Source organism: Acartia tonsa, chromosome 12 (assembly GCF_053477335.1).
Source record: "Acartia tonsa isolate MP-2025a chromosome 12, ASM5347733v1, whole genome shotgun sequence".
NCBI classification, from domain to species: Eukaryota; Metazoa; Arthropoda; class Copepoda; order Calanoida; family Acartiidae; genus Acartia; species Acartia tonsa.
In genome coordinates this window covers 5,927,498-5,948,475 of record NC_137271.1, presented here as the reverse complement: position 1 = coordinate 5,948,475, position 20,978 = coordinate 5,927,498, and the positions used below count along the sequence as shown (strand labels likewise).

At 32.5% G+C, this 20,978-nt stretch overlaps 1 protein-coding gene across 2 annotated transcripts in view; it reads right to left on the bottom strand.

Moving 5' to 3' along the window:
- cyc (basic helix-loop-helix ARNT-like protein cyc) overlaps positions 1–20,978 on the bottom strand; it is a 71,007-nt gene that overhangs the window by 18,069 nt on the left and 31,960 nt on the right. For both annotated transcript variants that reach the window (XM_080179289.1, XM_080179288.1), the window contains exons 9-10: positions 4,997–5,055; positions 4,034–4,137 (exon numbers count right to left, since the gene is read on the bottom strand). In XM_080179289.1, coding sequence (XP_080035415.1) covers positions 4,034–4,137; positions 4,997–5,055 — 163 coding nt within the window. The remainder of the gene's footprint in view (positions 1–4,033; positions 4,138–4,996; positions 5,056–20,978) is intronic.

The window sequence follows — 20,978 nt, the reverse complement described above, 5'->3', positions numbered from 1 at the left end:
TTTTTTTAATGCTCTGATAAATAAACAAAATCTATTAACTTTTTTACCTATCTTTTATGGTTAATTCTGCGTTTAGTAGATTTCTTTTTTTTCCTAAGAAGGTTTATAACTTTTTAAAAATGGTTGGTCTACTTTTCCGCTCAAACCCCTGGCAGCAAGTTTAAATATTTTGTTTAACGAAGGAAATCGTCAATATCAAATATCAGTTGATTAAAATATCCAAAGCTTTTACATAAATTGGAACAAATATGATTTAAATTTTAAATCAATAAAAAAAAACACTTTTTTTGCAATGTAATGTTTTAATTTATATTTTTCTTGATATAAATCCAAGATAAATTTAGTGTCACTAATAATTAAATAACATAAAGATTCATTAATATTTTTTTTCAAAATTTAATTATAAGCAATTAAAATTAATATTAGGCTTATTAATGAAAGGAAACAAAAGAGGATTTTATGAAAAGAAACAGGGCTCGGCAGACGCTCATGATAAATGTGTCTGGACTGTAGATGCGGATTGTTTAGCGGCAGTGGTTTCTTTGGATTTTTTAGCCGCACATAGTTGCACTTTTCTAATAAAAAAGTGGCTTCAGTTTCAGCTGACGCTTGATAAAAAAAATTGCCGTTTAATGTGACTACGACTGCCGCGCCATTAAAAAAAATCTGCTTGGTGGTTTCCTTCAAAGTAACTAGCTTACCACAGAAATCCCTCACTTATTTTATAATACTTTTATGGGGAGGGGTAGTTTTTTGTTTGTTTATTTCCCTAAGTAAGATTAGGTAGGGTTAGAATAGATTCTGGTTAATCCGCAGACCCCCCCCCCTTCCCACACACACGTGGTTTAGACAATCCAAATAAAATAATAGAGCTATATGTTCTCCATCCACAGAGTGAGTACTTTCAATTGGGTCTTTAAATATCAGCCAAGAGCATCGGAAATATTAACACAGTTAAACCATTACAAAAGAGCAGAATGCAAATGAAAAATGAGCCCAGCAAAGTTGTTGTCTGGATTATACATCTAAACTTAAACATTTATTGTTAGGCATATAGATAATTTACTCTCCATATCTTAATTCATTCCCAAAAATAGGTGGTGGGTAACTCAGTGCTCGAGAGGCATTTTAAGGTAAAGAACCAATTCGCAATAAATATTTTTAAAAATCTTCTCTTATTTTAAAGTTTTTGTAATATGTATTTAGTATAAATCAAAACAAATCAGTATATTTATTTATAAAACAAGGATGACAAAATCCATAAAAGCGAAGCACAGAAACGGTAGGACAAACGAACAATAACTTTTATTGAGTGTCAGAACTGAATATACAAAATATGAAAATATAAGGTTTGACAAAGTTATACGTAAATTTGTTGCAAAACTTCTTAAATACAGAATTCTGTTTAAGGACATACTGACATTTTTAATACTTGATTATAGAGATGCTTCACTCATAATATTGTACCTTATTGTAATAGGAATCAGTAATAAATAAATCAGATCAATCGGATGATTTTATCACATAAAAAATTGTTATTAAAAAAGTAAAAAAAATCAACATGTTTAAAATGGACGTACGGACATTCTGGTAACGATTATAGAGTTGCTATGCTTTCTAAATCGTACCTAACTACTACAGGAATAACCATGCAAAGTTTGAAATCGATAGGACAATTCTAACATGCCTAAATTAATACATAAAAGCTAACTATCTCGGACGGACGGACGGACGGACGTACGGACGGACGGACCGACCCTAATTATAGAAAAGCTTCGCTTTTAAAAATCTTCTAATTTACAATAGTAGTGACGTAATTGATATTACATAAATCCTAAATTTTTCTGCTACGTCAAAATTTCATAAAAATATCTTATCTTTGGGAAAACCTTTATTTCATTCAGCTAAGTACACTTTGATAGGACACTACTCGAGACTATATGTGAATTTTAAATCACAAGCTAAAATAGCAAAAAACCTGCTATGAATAAAATTACAATTCGAAAAAAAATCCATCTATTTGCAAGATCATGGCGGACATACACACGATTAACTTAATTGTATTGTTTTCAAAGAAAATACAAAAAACAATTAAGAAAAACGTTGTTCTCTTTTAATTGTTTGTTTCTTAAATTTTATAATTAGAGCTTCTTATCTTGCACTAAACAAGTCTTGGCATATAAAAATAAGGGTTAATTCTGTCAGATTAGACGAATAGGTCTTATTCCTATTTGTTTTCCTTTAACTATTCAGAACCGGTAACATTCCGGTGGAAATTTCAAGGATTTAGGTCCTATATAGGAGTTAAAGGACTAGATGTTTATCACATACCTAGTATTTCGCGAATAGTAAAATAAAATTTCTGTTATGTCACAAAATAGTGAACTTCTAGGTGTCATTTATAAATTTAAACTTTAATTGAAAATTGTCATAAATACGCTCAGTGTGGCTAAGAACCTGTTTTAATCCAGCGGATTCTGTATTGCAATCATCAGGTTTTACGTTTTTGTAATAATCAGACCCTAATAAGTTTAATAGATTTCTACATATTTCTTTGGTATGCCAAAAACGAACAAATTACATAAAAATATTGTTACACTAGAGTTGGCTCGATATAACTCTCTCGCTATTGGCTAGTGTTCTATAAGTACATATATATTTATCTGTTTCTCAATAAATCAATTTTCCGCCCCCGCCATTACTAATTTAATAATTTAAATGATTTTAAGATTTCTTCAATTATATTTTTTTTCAGATTACCATCACCAAAGGGTTAATATGATTAAAATTTTAGTTTCAATATTTGAACACACATGAAGTGTCGCCACAATCGAATTCTTTTAAAACAGAGTTTTCCTAAATTTACTATATTAAAAATTTAAATTTTCTTTTTTATGATTATAAATTAAATACTTCAATATAATGTAAATAGGAACATGAAATGAAAAAAATAAATTTATTTATAATAAAGTAAATAATGGGTCTTATCGTTCTGGGCAATGAGAGTTTATTGTGGATTATGGGAGCACTATGAGTTTTAAACAATTATTCCTTGGAAAATTTGAGCTCATTTATAGACATTTATTTCCTATATAGATCTGTCATGGATTTTGAAGCAATAAAGCAGGCCCTTTTGTAAATGTTAAAAATTGGAAGAATCTATTAAATAAAAGTTATCGCAAATATACTTAGTAAATAACTAACTTAGTTAGTGCAGTTGGGTAGATGAAATTATATTAAGAGTTTAAAAACTCTGTCTTCACCGCGTTATAACCCAAGATTAAAAATTGCATGAAACAGAGCAAGCACAAATCAATTTAAGACATCCAGACAAATATCGCGATATCAAGAGATAGTTCAATAATCTGGAGAAATCAGGGAGGGAGTTGACACTGGACTGTAAATTATACTTTCATCCTAACTTCTATGGTTTATTTACACATTCTCTCTTTCGTTTGCTTATGACCTATGGTACGTTAATTAAGTCTAGATTAGTCGATTCAAAATACCAGTGTGTAAATTTTTCAATAAAATTTTTTAATCTACAAAAGGGTTGTACAATTTACATCAATCAATTTCATGTTTATTGTCTTATCACTTAAGATCCCCTAAATAAATTGTATTTGCTTAAAGAAGATTGTTTTTCATTTGTTCAACTCTTATAAGAATGTAAATATCAATGAAAGAAAAACAAGTTGAATAAAAATAATGATAATAATTATGGATTATAGCAATCCATGTTACATGCTGCTTTTATAACGGATACCACAATTAGAGTAAAATTAGAGGGGTAGGTTTAAATAACTATATGTCCCTTTCCCGACTTTCCATTGGGTTCTTGAAAATCAATCAATAGCGTCGGGAATGTTATTACAGCCAAGTCCCTACAAAAGAGCAGAAAGAAATTTTGCTAGCAGACGAAGGGTCCCTGACACAAGAATTCCAGGTAGTTGTCTGGTTATACATCTATATTTGTAGATTTATTATACCACATATACAACCTACTAAATGAACAATTAATTAAATGTTTTACCTTTGGATGAAGAATATCGAATAAGCTCTGACCAACGAGATCTTGGGGCGAAAAATTGAGAATATCCTTCACAGACTCGGACACGTACAATATTCTCGTTCGGGCTGAACAAAACATACAATTTGTTTCAAGAAGGGCGAGGACTGTGTGATAAATTATAAAATAGTAAAATTCCTTCCAATTTGCCATTCTTTGGTATATTTATGAGTTATTGAGAAAATTTCGGCGGGAGCCACCGTTTCTTCACAGTTAAAAATTGTATGAAGCTCTTTACAGTGCCAATAACAAAAATAAACAGTCAAACAATAAAAATGACCAATGATAGGCAAATACAAAGACTAAATTACCAATGGCAGGCCAGTATACATTTTAATAGAAAAATCGTAGGCCAATACGACGTCATTTTTAATAGGCACTATAAAAAGTTTCAAATTGTACCCAATTTAAACAACTGTCATGTTAATGTAACTCTTTATTGTTCTTGTTTGTTTACAAAATGTGGCTCAAGAGACTTTTTCCCCATATAAAATATTACATGGCTGGTAAATGGTATTGTATAATATTTGAAAATTGTTAAGAAAATACATGAATGACTTATTTTAAAAATTTAAACTAAATTGAACACAGTAATAGTGTCTGACTGATTATGACGTAACAAAAAAAAAATAGCCAATGAGAGGCCGTTATTGACCAATGGTAAAATTTATAGTGGCCTCTCATTGGCTATTTTTTTTGTTACGTCATAATCAGTCAGACACTATTACTGTGTTCAACTAAATTTTCATACATATATCTATGATCCATAGACAACAAAACTGTAGGTAGAGATTAATAAAACAAAATAAAATAAAGTTATTTTTGCAGTTATATCGATTAAAAATCCTTAAACGATAATAACAACCCGTTATATACGGACCCTAATTAAACAAAGCTATGCTTATTAAAGGATTGTAACATTTTTACCTGAGTCAACAACAAAGATGAAACCATCAGCACTGGGAATTATTAACTTTCTCAACTCACTAAAATAGAAAATATTATTAAAATTTATTTTATTGAGCTATACCCACAATTTAAATCCTTCGGTATGACTATGATGAGCTATCGCTCGATCATTCAATACCTTGGAATTTAAATATTCATATAGTTTTACTCGTTATCCCTATTTCTAAGAACACATATATGCATTTTTATATTTATATGATGTTTTGAAATGCCCTTTATACTTGGAGTAGCGGTTACGCCCCTAGCACTTGAAAGATGAGAAGGGAGGAGGGTAGTCGACAGTTAACTTTATATCCTAGTCACAAAGAAAAAGTAAAAAAAGGGGGAAGGGGGTATAAAAATAGGTACACATCTTCCCTAGACCTATAAATAGCTTCACTGTACAGGATAACCATATCAGTTCAGCAGTAAAAACACACGGACACAAAAACAGACAGAAATCATATGAATAATACAAGGATGTCTGTAATAATTAGAACACCCTAATATCTTGTGTAAAGTTGAAAGAGCCTTTAATAATATGAATTTAAATAATTTATCTAACTTCATAAAGATTAAACATTTTAATTTGCAAGTTTTAATTCACCAAAATTGATCAAATAAACCTTAATTTAGTTTTATAACAATTTATATAAAGCTATTCTAAGTTATCTATCAAAGCAGCAAAATAAACGTTCATTAAAACAGCAAATCTTCTAAAAAGTAATAGTTTTAGGCCTTTAAATTATGAGCCAATAAAATCATAATGCATTCGTCGAATTTGTGTGGCAATGACATCTTACTTAGTGAATGATCTTTTGTAGCATGATCGACAGACCGACTTGTACAAGTGAATCTACACGAAAATTTACTGCCGTCTATTTTGAACAGCATCAGAGCAATTTACGTTTCCCCCATTATATTTCTTAAATACGGACATTTCGAATTATAAAGTAGTTTCGCTACTAAAAAATGTACAATTATGTCAAACAGTAAAGATAGATGTTTTGTTTTTCAATAATAACAACAACAAATGATATATCTATTTACTAGCGGCTACGCCCCTAGAGGCCTAAAAATTGTTTCTTTTCAATCTATTTTAAAATCAGCTATTTACCAAAAAATATTTTCTTCGCCGATAGATGGTATTAGTTATGTTTTAAGCTAATTGCAGAAATGTCCGTAGGGCGGCGTTTTTTTTATATTTTTGTTATTTCTCTGGGGAGGGTGGTGGTTGTTACCCTCCCCCAAAATAGTTATAAACCTTTCCGGGACCTATGAGAGGCTACCCTGTTAAGGAGAACCCGAGCAGTTCAGTGGTTAGCAAGATCCATCGGTACAAACATACAAAAACACAGACATCCTGTTAGTTTATTATAAGGATTTTTCATTAATATTGAACGAACCTTTTAAGCTATGCAATAAACCAATAGTCTAACTATACTAGTCTTTGAAAATTAAAAGTAATCAATAGTTATACAAAATTTTAAAGAAAACCTACTCTATGCAACAATATGTAATAAGTTTGATCGATTATCCTAAATGGGATAACAAAGAATGAAAAAAATCGTCTAATCTATTAAAACTTTGCGTTAACTGTATCACAAAAGAATGTAAACTATTTTAAAACGGCAAAACTTCTTCATAACTAAAGTTTGATTGTTCTAAAAATTACACAAATATCAATTTTCATTGAATATTATTATTGTATTAAAAATTGTCTATAGCTAAAACTTAGAATGATATCCTTGTTTCTAGACTGAGAATTACATTGTAGGTACTTTCACACATATCCTTCAATGGACAACTAAAACCCCATTTGTATATCAAATTTTCATAAGAAAAGAATGTCCCACTCTTGCGGAGCTCTTCTACACAATACTTAACCTAACCTAAAATAAGCATCTGAAACAAATTGTACTCAAAAAAGTGTATCTGTGGTCCAAATGCGATATGCGGGAAACCGCCAAAGTTTATTTTGATCTAGCTTACATTCACTATGTAAACTTTAAATGGGTTAGAAACAACTATATATTTATATAAGTATCGTTTCATAACCATTTTATATAACAAAAAGGCGGCTGCGATCCTAACATCTAGAAGCTAAGTATTCGAAGAGTAAGGAAAGTAGGAAAATAGCCTAATACCATCCAGGGACCTGTTTGAAGCTTCCATAAAATAAAAAAAATCTTCAGTAGTTATCGAAATCGTAGGCTACAGACAAAAATCCTCTCTACTTTTTCTCTTACAAACATCAGTAGAATACACTTCATTTTTTAAGATTGATGGGGGGCGGGTAATTGATGTGGATATCTTATAAGTCAAGGTATAAGAAGGGACATTTATGGATATAGAATATACATGGATATTAGGACAAGGGGAGAAATTGATGTCAATTTAGGTTGCTAACATGCAACTCATTTGTTAGTCAGTTAGAAAGGAGGGGATGGCAGATATCATTATTTTAGCCCGCTGCGAGTTTGTAAGAGAAAATGAAAATCTGGTGTAACATCCAAGTAATAATAATTATATAAATTTGGCCATAATAGAAAACTTTTTTGAAACGGGTATTTTCATGCACAATTTAAATAAAAACCAATTACATATCAAATCCATTTGTAATATTTATTTCGAGTTAAAAAAGCGGAGCTATGCAGTAATAGAAAAGTTTTCAGGTAAAACCAGTTAATAGAAGAATAGTTATTTCTCGCATCGTATTATAAACGGCTTTCCGCGGATATAGAATGTACAATTATAAGAATAAAACTAGTACTAGTAATAAGGAACCGGCTAAAAAAACTGGCTTTAATCTTATGATTGTACATTTTTATATTCGTAGAAAGCTGGATATAATACGATGCTAGACATAGTTTTTTTTTTCGTAAAGATGAGAACCGGTTCCTATCCACCGGGTTCGAATGAATACGAGAAAAAATATTTTCTTGATATTACATGCCTAGCAACATGTAGTTCAATAAATCTATACAATCAAAACATTATAATTTTTATTGAAAAAGTTTTAATGAGCGAATTTACTTATAAAGTTGATTAAAGTATAAAAACGTCAATAATAGATTAAAAATATACTAATAAACTATTTGTTTTTGAAAACTTGTTACTTAAGCTGTTCCAAATGGCAAATTGAATTAATTTTCTATTATACGAAAGTTTACACATCATAAAGAAGCTTTACTAATAAATTGAATATACAGCTTCGCTTATACTAAGGGTAATTGTACTTGTTTACATCGATTTAATTGCATTTAATATGTAATTATGTAAACATTGCAATTTTTAAAACAAATTATAGTTAAAAAGTTCCGACAATGAGGCAACAATAAAATTTGAAAATATTGTAATTTTGTACTGTAGCTATTCTATTCTATTCTGGGGTATGTCCTGCAGTCTGTCATTCAATTATAGCATAGGCATTGCTACCTAAATCGATAAGAATAAGTAATAATATTCTTTTTGTAGAATTCTAAAAGGGTCTTAACTGAAAAACCATGGATAACAAATTATTTTTCATTTCGAATGTTGATAAATTATTGGTTTTAAATATTTCAACACTGCTAGTTAACCAATTAAGATTTAATAAATGTACCCAAAGTATTTAATTCAACAAAGGTGAGAATAGTTATTTCTTTCATCGAATGAGAAAGTTATTTAAAACTTTAAGCATTAATGTGATGTCCATTGTCAAATCCAATGTCTTCTTCTACCCTATTGATACTTAAATAAACTAATTTCAGACTCTAAAACCCAGAGAGGAAAGGGAAATTGGGCTAGTCCCAAATGTTTTGTTTTAATGTTTTCTTATTTGTTGACTTTACAAATTTGGAACTTTGGTTCATTAAGTTGAGAGACCTAATATTCAACCACAAATTGTAATCTACATAAGCGGCAATCAATATCACCATTGGAAAGGTAGGTCAATTTATCGGTCATTATCTTATCCTTTTAGATCCCTGCTAAAACCTAAATAATGTATGAATATGCTAACCCACATGTTTAACAGTATTGATAAAACACCATGAAATATATTTATTTTATGCATATTCCATTTCTGTTGTCAAGTAGGAATAATTTTCTTTCTTGGATAAAGAGATAGAAAATAGGAAAAGTCAGAATAGTTATTTATCGCATCGTATTAAAGAAAACTTTACGAGGACATTAAAATGAATAATTATAAGATTAAAACCGTTTTGTTAACTTTTTTAGCTATCCCTGAACCCCTTCTTATTGTCAATTTCAGGAGTGGCTTAACGTATCGTTGTGGCCTAAATGGATGCTGTGAGTATTGGTGCAAAAAATATGACGTAACAAAAAAAATTAGCCAATGAGAGGCCGTTATTGACCAATGGTAAAATTTATAGTGGCCTCTCATTGGCAATTTTTTTTTGTTACGTCATATTTTTTGCACCAATACTCACAGCATCGCCTAAATGCCATATGTGGGAGACCGATCTAAAAATACAAAATAGGACATCCAGGCATGTTGTCAGTAAATCACAAAATAGTACATTTTTTCTCACTTATAGCAGTGTGTATTACTATCTCTAAATGCCTGATGAATTGCATTTTTGCTTCATGATGCTTGCAGGGACGGAGGAAATGCAGGGATCTAAAAGGATAAGACAATGGCCGATAAATTGATGTATACACCCCAATGAAGATAGACAAAATAACCCTATCCGTAGATTTGTAAATTTGTGGTTAAAACATTTGAACACTCAACTTGATGATTCAACCCATTAAAGTTAACTGAAGTCCCCAAAGTTGTTGAGCTAACGAATAAGAAAGCTTTGGGGACTATTTGTCGTCAATTATAGGTTGCTAACATGGACATCATTTAATGGTAAGGTCGGTCATCCAATTAGTGAGGACGGGAAGGGGTAAAATGTTTGATGAGGATCGTTATTTTAGCCAGCTGCAAGTACCACTTAACTTTATAAGAGTAAATGAAAAATCTGGAGCAACATCCAAGTTAAAATATATCGATTGTTATAATAAAAATATGGCTAAATTCAAAGTAAATTGTTGGTTTTGACTGGCTTATAATAACCGGCGTAATATTTTTTCTTTAATTGATGAAATTATTGAAATAGGTGTATTTTGTAGTATGATTAAAGAGAAGCTTTGCTGTTTATGAAATGGAATTATACAAGTAAATGCATCAAAAATATAAAATATATCATCTTACAAACTTTCAAAACTTCTAGTGTAGTTTTTACAAAACAGCATTATTTTCTACAGCTAAATTCTTTTCGAAACCGTAGAAAAACATTAAAAAGATCTTTTCCAACATCAAGGGCATTTAAGTGTTAGATAAACGGGGTTTGTAGATATTAAATATTCCTCCCCCCCACCCCTCTTTTGTGGATAATTCTCATAAAACCAAGGAAAAAAACATTTTAACCATTTTTCTTTCGTAGCAAAGAATTGATTTGAATTTGATGGAGAGAGGGGACAATGTGCTATTCATTACAATACTCCCCAAACGTTTTCTTATTCGTTGGCTTAACAACTTTGGGGCCTTGATTGTATTTTGATTAGTTGGCTCATTGGTTGAGTGTTTAAACATTTAAACCACTAATTTCAATCTACAGAAGGGGTAATTTTGTATATTGTCATTGGGAATGTACATAAATTACTGGTTATTTTTTTTATCCCTTTAGATCACTATAAAAAAATATATTCCTTTTATTGTAACACAAATGAACAGTTTGTAGTTATAAAATTGTTTGTTTAAAACTTTGTAGTTTTATACTTTAGTTTGTGGGTGTTTGAAATAGAGTACACTTTGTAAATAAATCCAAGTGGGAAGATCCGAAGGAGTCTCTCTGGAAAGGTATAGTGGGTGATCCTCTTAAAAAGGATTAATATCCTTCAATCGATATTAAATATATGTGTATATTATGGCAGAGGAAAAATTGTTGTAATTTTAGGTTGCTGGAAATCGTGCATTGGTCTGTTTGTTTATTCAGTAGGAGGGGATGGGATGGGGTAAAGGAGGTGGATTGGGGGTATCGCTATTTCAGCCCGCTGCGAGTTTCACTTTATTAGGGAAGATGAAAATCTGGTGTAACATCCACGTAATAATGTATCCATTCACCCCTCAAATAATCAAAAATCGCTAAAGTTACTCAAAAAGAAGCTTCACACACTTCAAACATCCATGGATTGGAATGAGGAAAGGAAAATTTGTAAATTGTTTTCCATTTTCCCTTGTCAAATTCGTGTAGGTCCAAGTAAATTTGCTGATATTAAACGATTTAAAACAATCCATGAAATGTAATACTTAAGTGTAATCGTATATTAACATATCTGATTAACTACCCACTTTAATTTCTTACCATTTTTAAACAAATGTTTAAAAGTTTTTAACAAATAAATGATTGAAAAGGTTTAAACTTAAGTAATTTATCTAAAAATAGACTTTAATCAAACACATAATTTAAGTACTTTTTTCTCTCTCTCCAAATATTAGGTAATTTAATTAGCTATAATATGTAATGAATTTGATGTTAAACATCAACATATTAACAATTCTAAAAAAATTTAAGGCCCAAATTAACAAGAAGTGAAATTAAAGTTTTGTATTTATCTTTTAATCAGAATTTTTTTATTCTAATCGTTTATGGGAGTAAGAAAATATTCAAGGGGAAGAAAGGGTTGTTGTTTCATCTAACCATCATTGTTCTTTCCCTCCCTTCCTTTATACAATAATACATCCCTACGTGCATACTTGACGTGGTTAGGTAAGCCTAAGTAATCATTTATTCTCTGAAAATAGGTGTTTCATTATTACAGCCAAAAAAAAATGTAGTTAACTTTAATGCCAAGCCGCGACTGTGGCTCATTACGTATCGCATCAGCTCGTCGCCGGGAAGGTGAAGGGTACGAATCTCGGCCCGACACAAAACTAAAGATGTTAAAAATGTTTCCAATCGCTGCTATGTCAGATGCACGACATAAATAGGGGAAATGCCTCATTACAATGCACAGTTAGGGCTTCTCAGACAAAGGTCGTGCAATCAAAGTGTTGGTTATCTGTTAACTTGACCTATATATCCACTAGTGCAGTGGGAGTTAAGAATATTGCATCTCATTACAAGCGGATGATTCCCTTAGGTTCTCTAAATGATGACTTTAAATCGAAGGAGAATCCAGCCCCAATTAGGTAACAGGTCGTTAACTTTTATAAACTCAGTAAGGGAAAATAAAATTATTTAATTATGCTACAACCTTTCCTCTCCTCTATTTTCACCAGAAGTTTCCTACAAATGAGCTTGGCCAATATTTTTTTGCTGAAGTAATGGAACTTTTATAAGAATGTTCACCAGAAAGAGACAATTACAAAACTCCTTCTTCAACAATTGTGTTTATAAAGATAGATAGAAAGATGATATAGAAACATTAAACATAAAAGAAGTTAGAGGCAAAAATAAATAGATAGATAGCCAGGAAGATGGACAGAAAGAGAGGAACTCAACAGATATATAGCTTTTATAACATATAATAAGTTAGGGATAGGTATACCTTCATTAAAAAAACATAAGGTAATAAAATTCAACAGATATATTCACAGTGGTCCTCAAGGCAAAAGAAGTTTGACAAAACCTACCATAAAAACGGACTATATGGCCATCAAATATACACATTGGAGGGCCAGGAACTGATTTTCTTAAAATCATAGCTGTTCCTTCTTGGGGTTTATTCCATTTAAAAGTTAACAGATCAAATTCCCTAAAAAATCAATGTTGTTTGTCGCGATTTTATTGCTTTGGATTCAAACCTTTATAACTTTGGCTGTATGAAAGACTCATGAAAGCTAAACCTACCATTAGAAAGCCTATTGAATGACAATTTTTTGTAGCTTTCTTACTTTTTGCTCTACAAGGAAAATTGTAACCAAAGGGGGAAAATTTATTGATAAATTTATTCTCAGAAAGGCTTTCACTAGGGTATTTTGATGTAATTTTTTCAGGATTTTTCTTATGTTCAGTGATTCTTTTGATGACAAATGCAAAAAATACACTTTCATACATTTAATTTGGTATATTTGCATTTTTTCTACCTTGTGCCAAAATTTTTTTATAAAAATTATAAGTTGGTGTATATTTTTTTGTCCAAAATTGTACATAAATTTCAGGAATAAATATTAAGAACCATCAATTGCTACATTTTACATGTGTAGTTTTAAATTTCCTATATTTAAGGTAGTGTAGGAGCCTCAAAAATGCTAAACCTACCATTGTAAAGCTTGTTGAACACTCTATCCAAATAAATCTATGACTTTAAAAAAAAAAATTGACTTAAAAGGCTTGCACAGGATTTATGTTAGGTGTAATAAATTTCACCAAAAATGTTTTCTTTCCTACAAAATTTTGAGTAGAAGGGAGGTTACAAAGCAGTAATAGTTATCACATGTCCTGTTTCAACACCAATCTATGGAGGGGGTGTGCCCCCCCCCCCCAAAAAAAAATGGTGCAGGGCTTAGGTGCCCCCCCCTTTCTCCCCCTAAAAAGGGAGGGGGGTAACATTTTGATAGTTGAAAATAATGCAAAATTTAAAAATTTTTAAAAATATTTTTTTCAAAACTCAACAAGATATAACATACCCCCCCCCCTGGCCCCCCTCCCCTATCCCATATCTATGGGGAATAATTCACAGTTGGGGGAGAGGGGGGGGTGTAAAAAGTGCATGAAAAGTGCTGAAATTTATTTTATTTTCCTAAAATATATTTACCCCAGGGGTAACACTTTTATGGGGTGGGGGGGTATTATCTGCTATATATCTTTTTAAAAAAAATAGGGGGGGGGGGTGAATTCAACCCCTTCCCCCATCTCTGGGAATTTTTTTCATCTTTTTTAACTCTTCCCCTTCTAAATTCTGGTAACTTCCCCTAGTTCAGGAGGTTTGGGTGGGGCTAACAATCCTTCCATAGAAAAAAACCTGCTCACGTTCAATCTGCACAGAGTAAAGACCAAACTTAACTTTGGGCTCGGGAACGAAGTAGAGGTTGGAAACAACAATATGATGTTTGGCTGGGAAACCGCTAAAGGACTAGTCAGGCAGATGATTCTGAATTCCTGCAGACCAGCAAAAATTTGCACCTGGAATGTTTGGACAATGTTTCAGTCGGACCAGAAAGAAAACGTTTGCTGAGAAATGCTTAAAGCCAGGGTTTATATCCTGGCTATCACTGAATCAAGGTGGACAAATAATGGAGAGTTTAAACATCATTCTGGCTTGAAAATACTTTACTCAGGCCATATGAATGAGAATCTATGACACAAGCAAGGGGTGGCTCTTATGCTGACCAAGCAAGCAGAGCAGGCCATGATCAGTTGCCAACCCCATGGTCTAAGAATCATGGAGGCTTACTTCAAATCCTCAGATATAAACATCAATCTGAGAATTATAGTAGCATATGCTCTTACAGAACAAGCAGATACAGAGGTCAAAAACGAATTTTATGACCAGCTTGACTCTGTATTTAAGAATGGTCATAAAGAAAAGGACTTGACCATGCTCCTAGGAGATTTCAATGCGCAAGAGGGGAGTAATAATGAGAATTTAGAAGAAGTCATGGGCAAATATGGCCTAGGCTTAAGTAATGGCAAGAAAAATGACAATGGTGATAGACTTGTAAGTTTTTGTACTGAAACCAAACTTGTCATTGGTGGAACCATCTTTGAACACAAGAAGATTCATACTGCCACCTTGAGATCACCAGATCAAAGAACCTTTAAACAGATAGACCACATCTGTATATCTAGATGTATAAAAGGTTCTCTCCTTGATGTCAGGGTTGAAAGAGGACCATTCAGACTATTATCTTCTATCTTCTAAAGTTCGGCTTAGATTTAAAAAGCAGGACTCAAACCCTAACCCCAGGAAGAAATATAATTTAACAACCCTTCAAAACTCTGAAAAGCTACAAGAGTTTAAGCTCACTCAAAAGAACAGATTTAAGTTGTTCACTCTTTAAGAGGAAGATGGAGTTGAAGATATTGGGCAAAGTATCAAAAAAAGTTTATAATGATACTAGCCAAGAATAATTAGGTTTCAAAAAGGCTAACCAAAAGCCGTGGATCAATAAAAGATCCATTGATCTCATGGATCAAAGAAGAGATGTGAGACAAAAGACACTTTCTAGAAACTCTCCAGAAGATAAAGACCTGTATAAGATGCTCAGCAGGGAAATCCAAAGAAGTGTCAGAATTGACAAAAAAGAACACTTGGAAAACCTTGCTATGCAAGCAGAAAATGCTGCTAATCAAAATAGAATGAAAGATGTCTATGAGATTACTAAGAGCATTGCAGGTAAAGTACACAAATCAGGATCACACATCAGGGACAAGGATGGTTCAAACCTTAAAACTGATGAAGATATTCCAAATAGATGGGCAGAGCACTTCACTGAACTGCTAAATCTTCCAGTTTCAGAGGAAGAAACTGAGATTCCACCCTCAGATGCACTTGACATTGACTGTCAAGCGCCAAATCTATTAGAAATCAAATAGGCCATTAAAAATTTGAAAAATAACAAGGCCACTGGACCTGATAACATACCAGCTGAGGTCATAAAAGCAGACCTAGATACATCAGCTGAGGCATTCCTACCTTTGATCACAAAGATATGGAATGATAAGTTATGCCCAGAGGACTAGCCAAAAAAGGACACTTGACCCAATGTGGAAACTACAGAGGGATAATGCTTCTTTCAGTACCTAGCCGTATCCTTAGTAAGATTCTTCTTAATAGAATAAAGAAAAAGGTTAATGAAAAGCTAAGACCTAATCAGGCTGGATTTAGACTAAACCGTTCCAATATTAATCAGGTAACCTCTCTAAGAATCATCATAGAGCAATCCAAGGAAAGGAACTCTGAGCTCTTTGTAAACTTCATTGACTACAAAAAAAGCATTTGATTCTTTAGACAGAAGATCTCTCTGGAAAATCTGCCGACACTATGGCATTCCAGTAAAGATAATCAATATCATTAAAGCTATCTTTCATGAAGGAGGTGGAAATGTAATGTATAAAGGTAAACTATCAACCTTTTTTGAGATTGTAACAGGCGTCAGACAAGGATGCCTTCTTTCTCCCTTCCTTTTGGAGTTTTGGACTTTGCTGATGATATTGCTTTGTTAACAAGCAATAGAAGTCAAATGCAAAGAAGGACTAACATGATAGCTGAAACTTCCAAGAAAATTGGACTAGAAATTAATGTTCCTAAAACCAAAATACTCAGATTAAATGCAAATTCCCAAGAACCAATTACTATTGGAGACCAAATTCTTGAGGATGTAGATTGTTTTGAGTACCTTGGAAGTAAAATTGATGAAGCTGGAGGCACTTTAACAGATGTTAAAGCTAGAATTAACAAATCTAGGACAGCCTTTGCCAGCCTGAACAAAATTTGGAATTCCAACAACATCTCCATAAAGACCAAGTTAAGATGTTCTCTCTGTTTTGCTGTATGGGGCTGAAACTTGGTTCCTAAACACAGCAGTGGTCTCCAAGCTACAGACATATATCAATAAATGTCTCAGGAGAATCCACTAGATCTTTTGGCCAAATAAGATCACAAATGCTGAGCTTCTAGAGCGCACACAGGTCTCCTTAACAAAACCTTAGATTAAAAAAAATCTCCAAAGAAACGGACAACGGGGCCTTCAAATAGGGCACAGTGGTGGTTAGAATCCGTTGGAGATTAAATCTTAGCTGCTCCTTCTTGCCAGATATTGCAATTTGAAGTTTTGCGGTAAAAATGCCTAAAATTACAAGAATTCCAAGGATATATGCATACATGAACATCTTAATTCATCAAATAAAAAGGTGAGTTTAACATTTGAGGAGTTTAGATGTCTCTGCATATGTAAACTACACAGTCCCTTCCCATTTAGAAAATTTCAAAACTTTAAAAAAATTATTTTAACAAGAGTAATGAAAAAGGTACAATGTCTAGTTTATAACTTTAAGCTAGAAGCTGTTACCCTGGAACCAGTAGAAAAAACCTCAGTTCAAGTTTACATATAGCTAAAGTTAGTTTTTAAAATACTCACAACCCCCTTCCCCCCTTCAATTTACACAAATTTAAGGGGGCAGGGGGGGCAAAGTATAGTATTATGTTTTACTCAAAATTACTTGAAGTATTGTGAGAAAAATTTATATGTAAGATTCTTAGGCCCCAAGTTTCTGGAAATATTGTTGACTATCCCCCATCCCCCCCCCCCTCCTAATGAAATCTTATAGGAAGGGGGTGAAGGGGCAGAGTTCTTTAGATATCACTAAAGAAATATATAAGCTTTAGTACATAAACTTTAGTAGGCATCAAAATCTCTTACAAATATTGATGCAACCAACCCCCTCTATCTGTTGGAAATAGTGGCTAGTGGCATAGGTAAATAATATTTTGTATCATTTAGAAACCTCTAGAGATATTCAGGGTTATTATTTTAACTTATATAGGCCCATATTTACTTTTATAAATATCTATTTCAACTACAACCCTAATATCTATTCCAAATACAATTATTTGCTGCATAATCTCCTCCAACCTATTGGACTAATAAAAGAAATATTGTCAACCCATTGCTCCTTCCCCAAACATTGAATAGGTAATACATATATAGCAATTTGGAAATCTAAAAGCTTTATTCCAAAGTTTGCTCCTTAATGCTTTAGCGGTTCCTGAGTAAAACACAGGTGGTGAGATTTTATGGAGGGTAGCTTAAGAGTGAGGAAGAGGGCAAGCAATAATTTAATATTATTTTTATGGGGGTGGAGGAAATTGTGCAGCAATATAATTTTTCTGGATGGGGTTGGTTGAAGTAGGGGGGAGGGTCAGCAATATTTGTTCAAGTATGAAGTAATTATGGACCTACTAAAGTTTAAATCCAAAAGGATATTGCTATACTTGCTTATATTACTTAATTGGAGGGGGGGGGGGGAGGGAGATTGTAAAGCAATATTGAGGGAAGGGGGGCTTGGGGGGGGGGTTCAGCAAATTTTGTAAAAGTTGCTTTTGACCTACCAAAGCATATCTCAAAGGTTTGCTTTGCTGCTATAATTCTAGCGGTTTCTTAGTAACACAACAGAGTAGTACCTTTTCAACTGCAACCCTCCCCCCTTTCTCTCTTTGCAAAATGTTATGTTTTTGATTTATGAGGGGAGGGGAAGAGGTCAGTAATATATGTAAAAGTGCTTTTGGTCCTACAACAATACAAATCCAAAAGCTTATCTATATATCTAATAGTGTTTTAAAACACATTAGAATCTTCTGCCACCCCCCCCCCCTCTCCATTAGGTTAGGACAAAGGGGAGGGGGGGGGAGAAGGTAGTCAACATAATTTCTACAAACTTTAGGCCTAAAAACCTTACATAAAAATTTTTCCCACTATACTTGAATTAGTTTTTGAGAAACATAATAGCATTACTATGCTTCCCCCACCCCTCCACCCTAAAGTTTGTAGGTTGTGAGAGTATGGGGGGGGGGGCAATATTACTAAAAGTAACTTGGGCCATATGTAAACTTATACTGAAGTTTTTTCTTTTAGTTCCAGGGTAACAGCCTTTAGGATAAAGTTGTAAATTGGACAAACCTCTTTAAGCTTATAATACCTTATTTATTACTCTTATTGAAGTTAAAAACATCATTTATAGTAGTAAAAATTGTTTTGAATGGGGATGTAGTGTGTAGTTTACATACGAAGAGATATCTTAACTCTTCAAATGTTAACTCACCCTTTTTATTTGATGAATTAAGGTGTTCATTTATGCATATATCCTTGGAATCCTTGCAATTTTAGGCATTTTTACCACAAAACTTCAAATTGCAATATCTGGCAAGAAGGAGCAGCTCAGATTTAATCTCAAACAGATTCTGACCACCACTGTGCCCTATTTGAAGGCCCCGTTGTCCGTTTCTTTGGAGATTTTTTTAAATCCAAGGTTTTGTTAAGGAGACCTGTGCGCAGTGACATGTCAGACATTAAACTGACAATAAAACTGAGGAAATGGTGATGGTTGGGGCACACACTAAGAAAAGGGCATGATGATATATCCAGGCCTTGACTTGGAACCCCCAAATAGGAAAGAGGAAACCAGGTAGACCAAAAACAACCTGGAGGAGGGAACACTTAAAGGGAGAGTAAAGGTAAAAATTTCTTCATATTATCAAATCTTAACATTTTCTAAGCACCTTTCAATAAACTGATCAACTAAAAACGTCGCATTAACAAAAATATCAAGGATTTAAGCCTTGATTTTTTGGTATTTTGGGAGGAAAAACTGGAAAAACAGGGAAAATCTGAACTTTTTTCTTTATTAAAATGTTTGTAGGGATATTTAACTTGTCACATATAGTTTAAACTATTTACTTACTGTTAAGCATTTATTTTATGACATAAAATTGTTAATTCATGCTGTAATAACGTAGAAATTAAGTAATAAAGATTTATTTTAAGTTTGTATTATTGACAAAAAATACCTTACTGTTTATAAAGGGTTGAATCTCAGAGATTATTTGAAGTGATAACATCCTTTTTTATTGTGTTGGACTATAAACAATCCACTTTGGAGAATTAATTTACACTTTTATCAGACTGTTTATAAAGAAATATTGCATCTTTATTATTTACAAATTTTGTAATTAAAGGTGGGCGGGAGATGGACCATCTAAAGTTAATTGGATACTAAAAAAAAACAGTTTCTAGCTTTGTTATTGTATTTGGTTTTCAATAGAAAATATTGCTTATTTTATCAATTTCTAAGTAACTATATATTGGTTTAAAGCAAGGATTATGTTAAAAGTTAGCTTAACCGTTAGGAAAAATCAAGAACTATGTGAAAAAGTTCAATTTTAGCTATAATGGGAGAAAAAAGAATTTAATGCACATTTTATATAATAAGTAAAATTTCTTCCTTTGCCTGTACCTTATAATAATCGTCGGAAAAAGCCGTTTTTTAAGCAAACAAAAGCGCGTTTTGCTCTATCTGTGAGATATTATGAATGAGATAATGTTAAGATTTGATATTAAGATGAGAAAAATTTACGTTTACAGTCACTTTAAGTGAACTGAAAGATTTAAAAATTCCATCTTTCAGCATTGCCTCAAAACATGCCCAAACAAAGGAAGATTGGAGAACCATTGTGCATGGCCTACGTTCTGCCGAGAACTAAAAGGCAATGATGATGACTCTTCATGCACTTTTTACACCCCCCCCCTCTCCCCCAACTGTGAATTATTACCCATAGATATGGGATAGGGGAGGGGGGCCAGGGGGTGGGGGAATGTTATATCTTGTTGAGTTTTAAAAAAAATATTTTTTTAAATTTTTAAATTTTGCATTATTTTCAACTATCAAAATGTTACCCCCCTCCCTTTTTAGGGAGGGAAAGGGGGGGCACCTAAGCCCTGCACCATTTTTTTTTTTTGGGGGGGGGGGGCACACCCCCTCCATAGATTGGTGTTGTAACAGGACATGTGATAACTATTACTGCTTTGTAACCTCCCTTTTACTCCAAATTTTGTAGGAAAGAAAACATTTTTGGTGAAATTTATTACACCTAACATAAATCCTGTGCAAGCCTTTTAAGTCATTTTTTTTTAAAGTCGTAGATTTATTTGGATAGAGTGTTCAACAAGCTTTACAATGGTAGGTTTAGCATTTTTGAGGCTCCTACACAACCATAAATATAGGAAATTTAAAACTACACATGTAAAATGTAGCAATTGATGGTTCTTAATATTTATTCCTGAAATTTATGTACAATTTTGGACAAAAAAATATACACCAACTTATAATTTTTATAAAAAATTTTTGGCACGAGGTAGAAAAATTGCAAATATACCAAATTAAATGTATGAAAGTGTATTTTTTGCATTTGTCATCAAAAGAATCACTGAACATAAGAAAAATCCTGAAAAATTTACATCAAAATACCC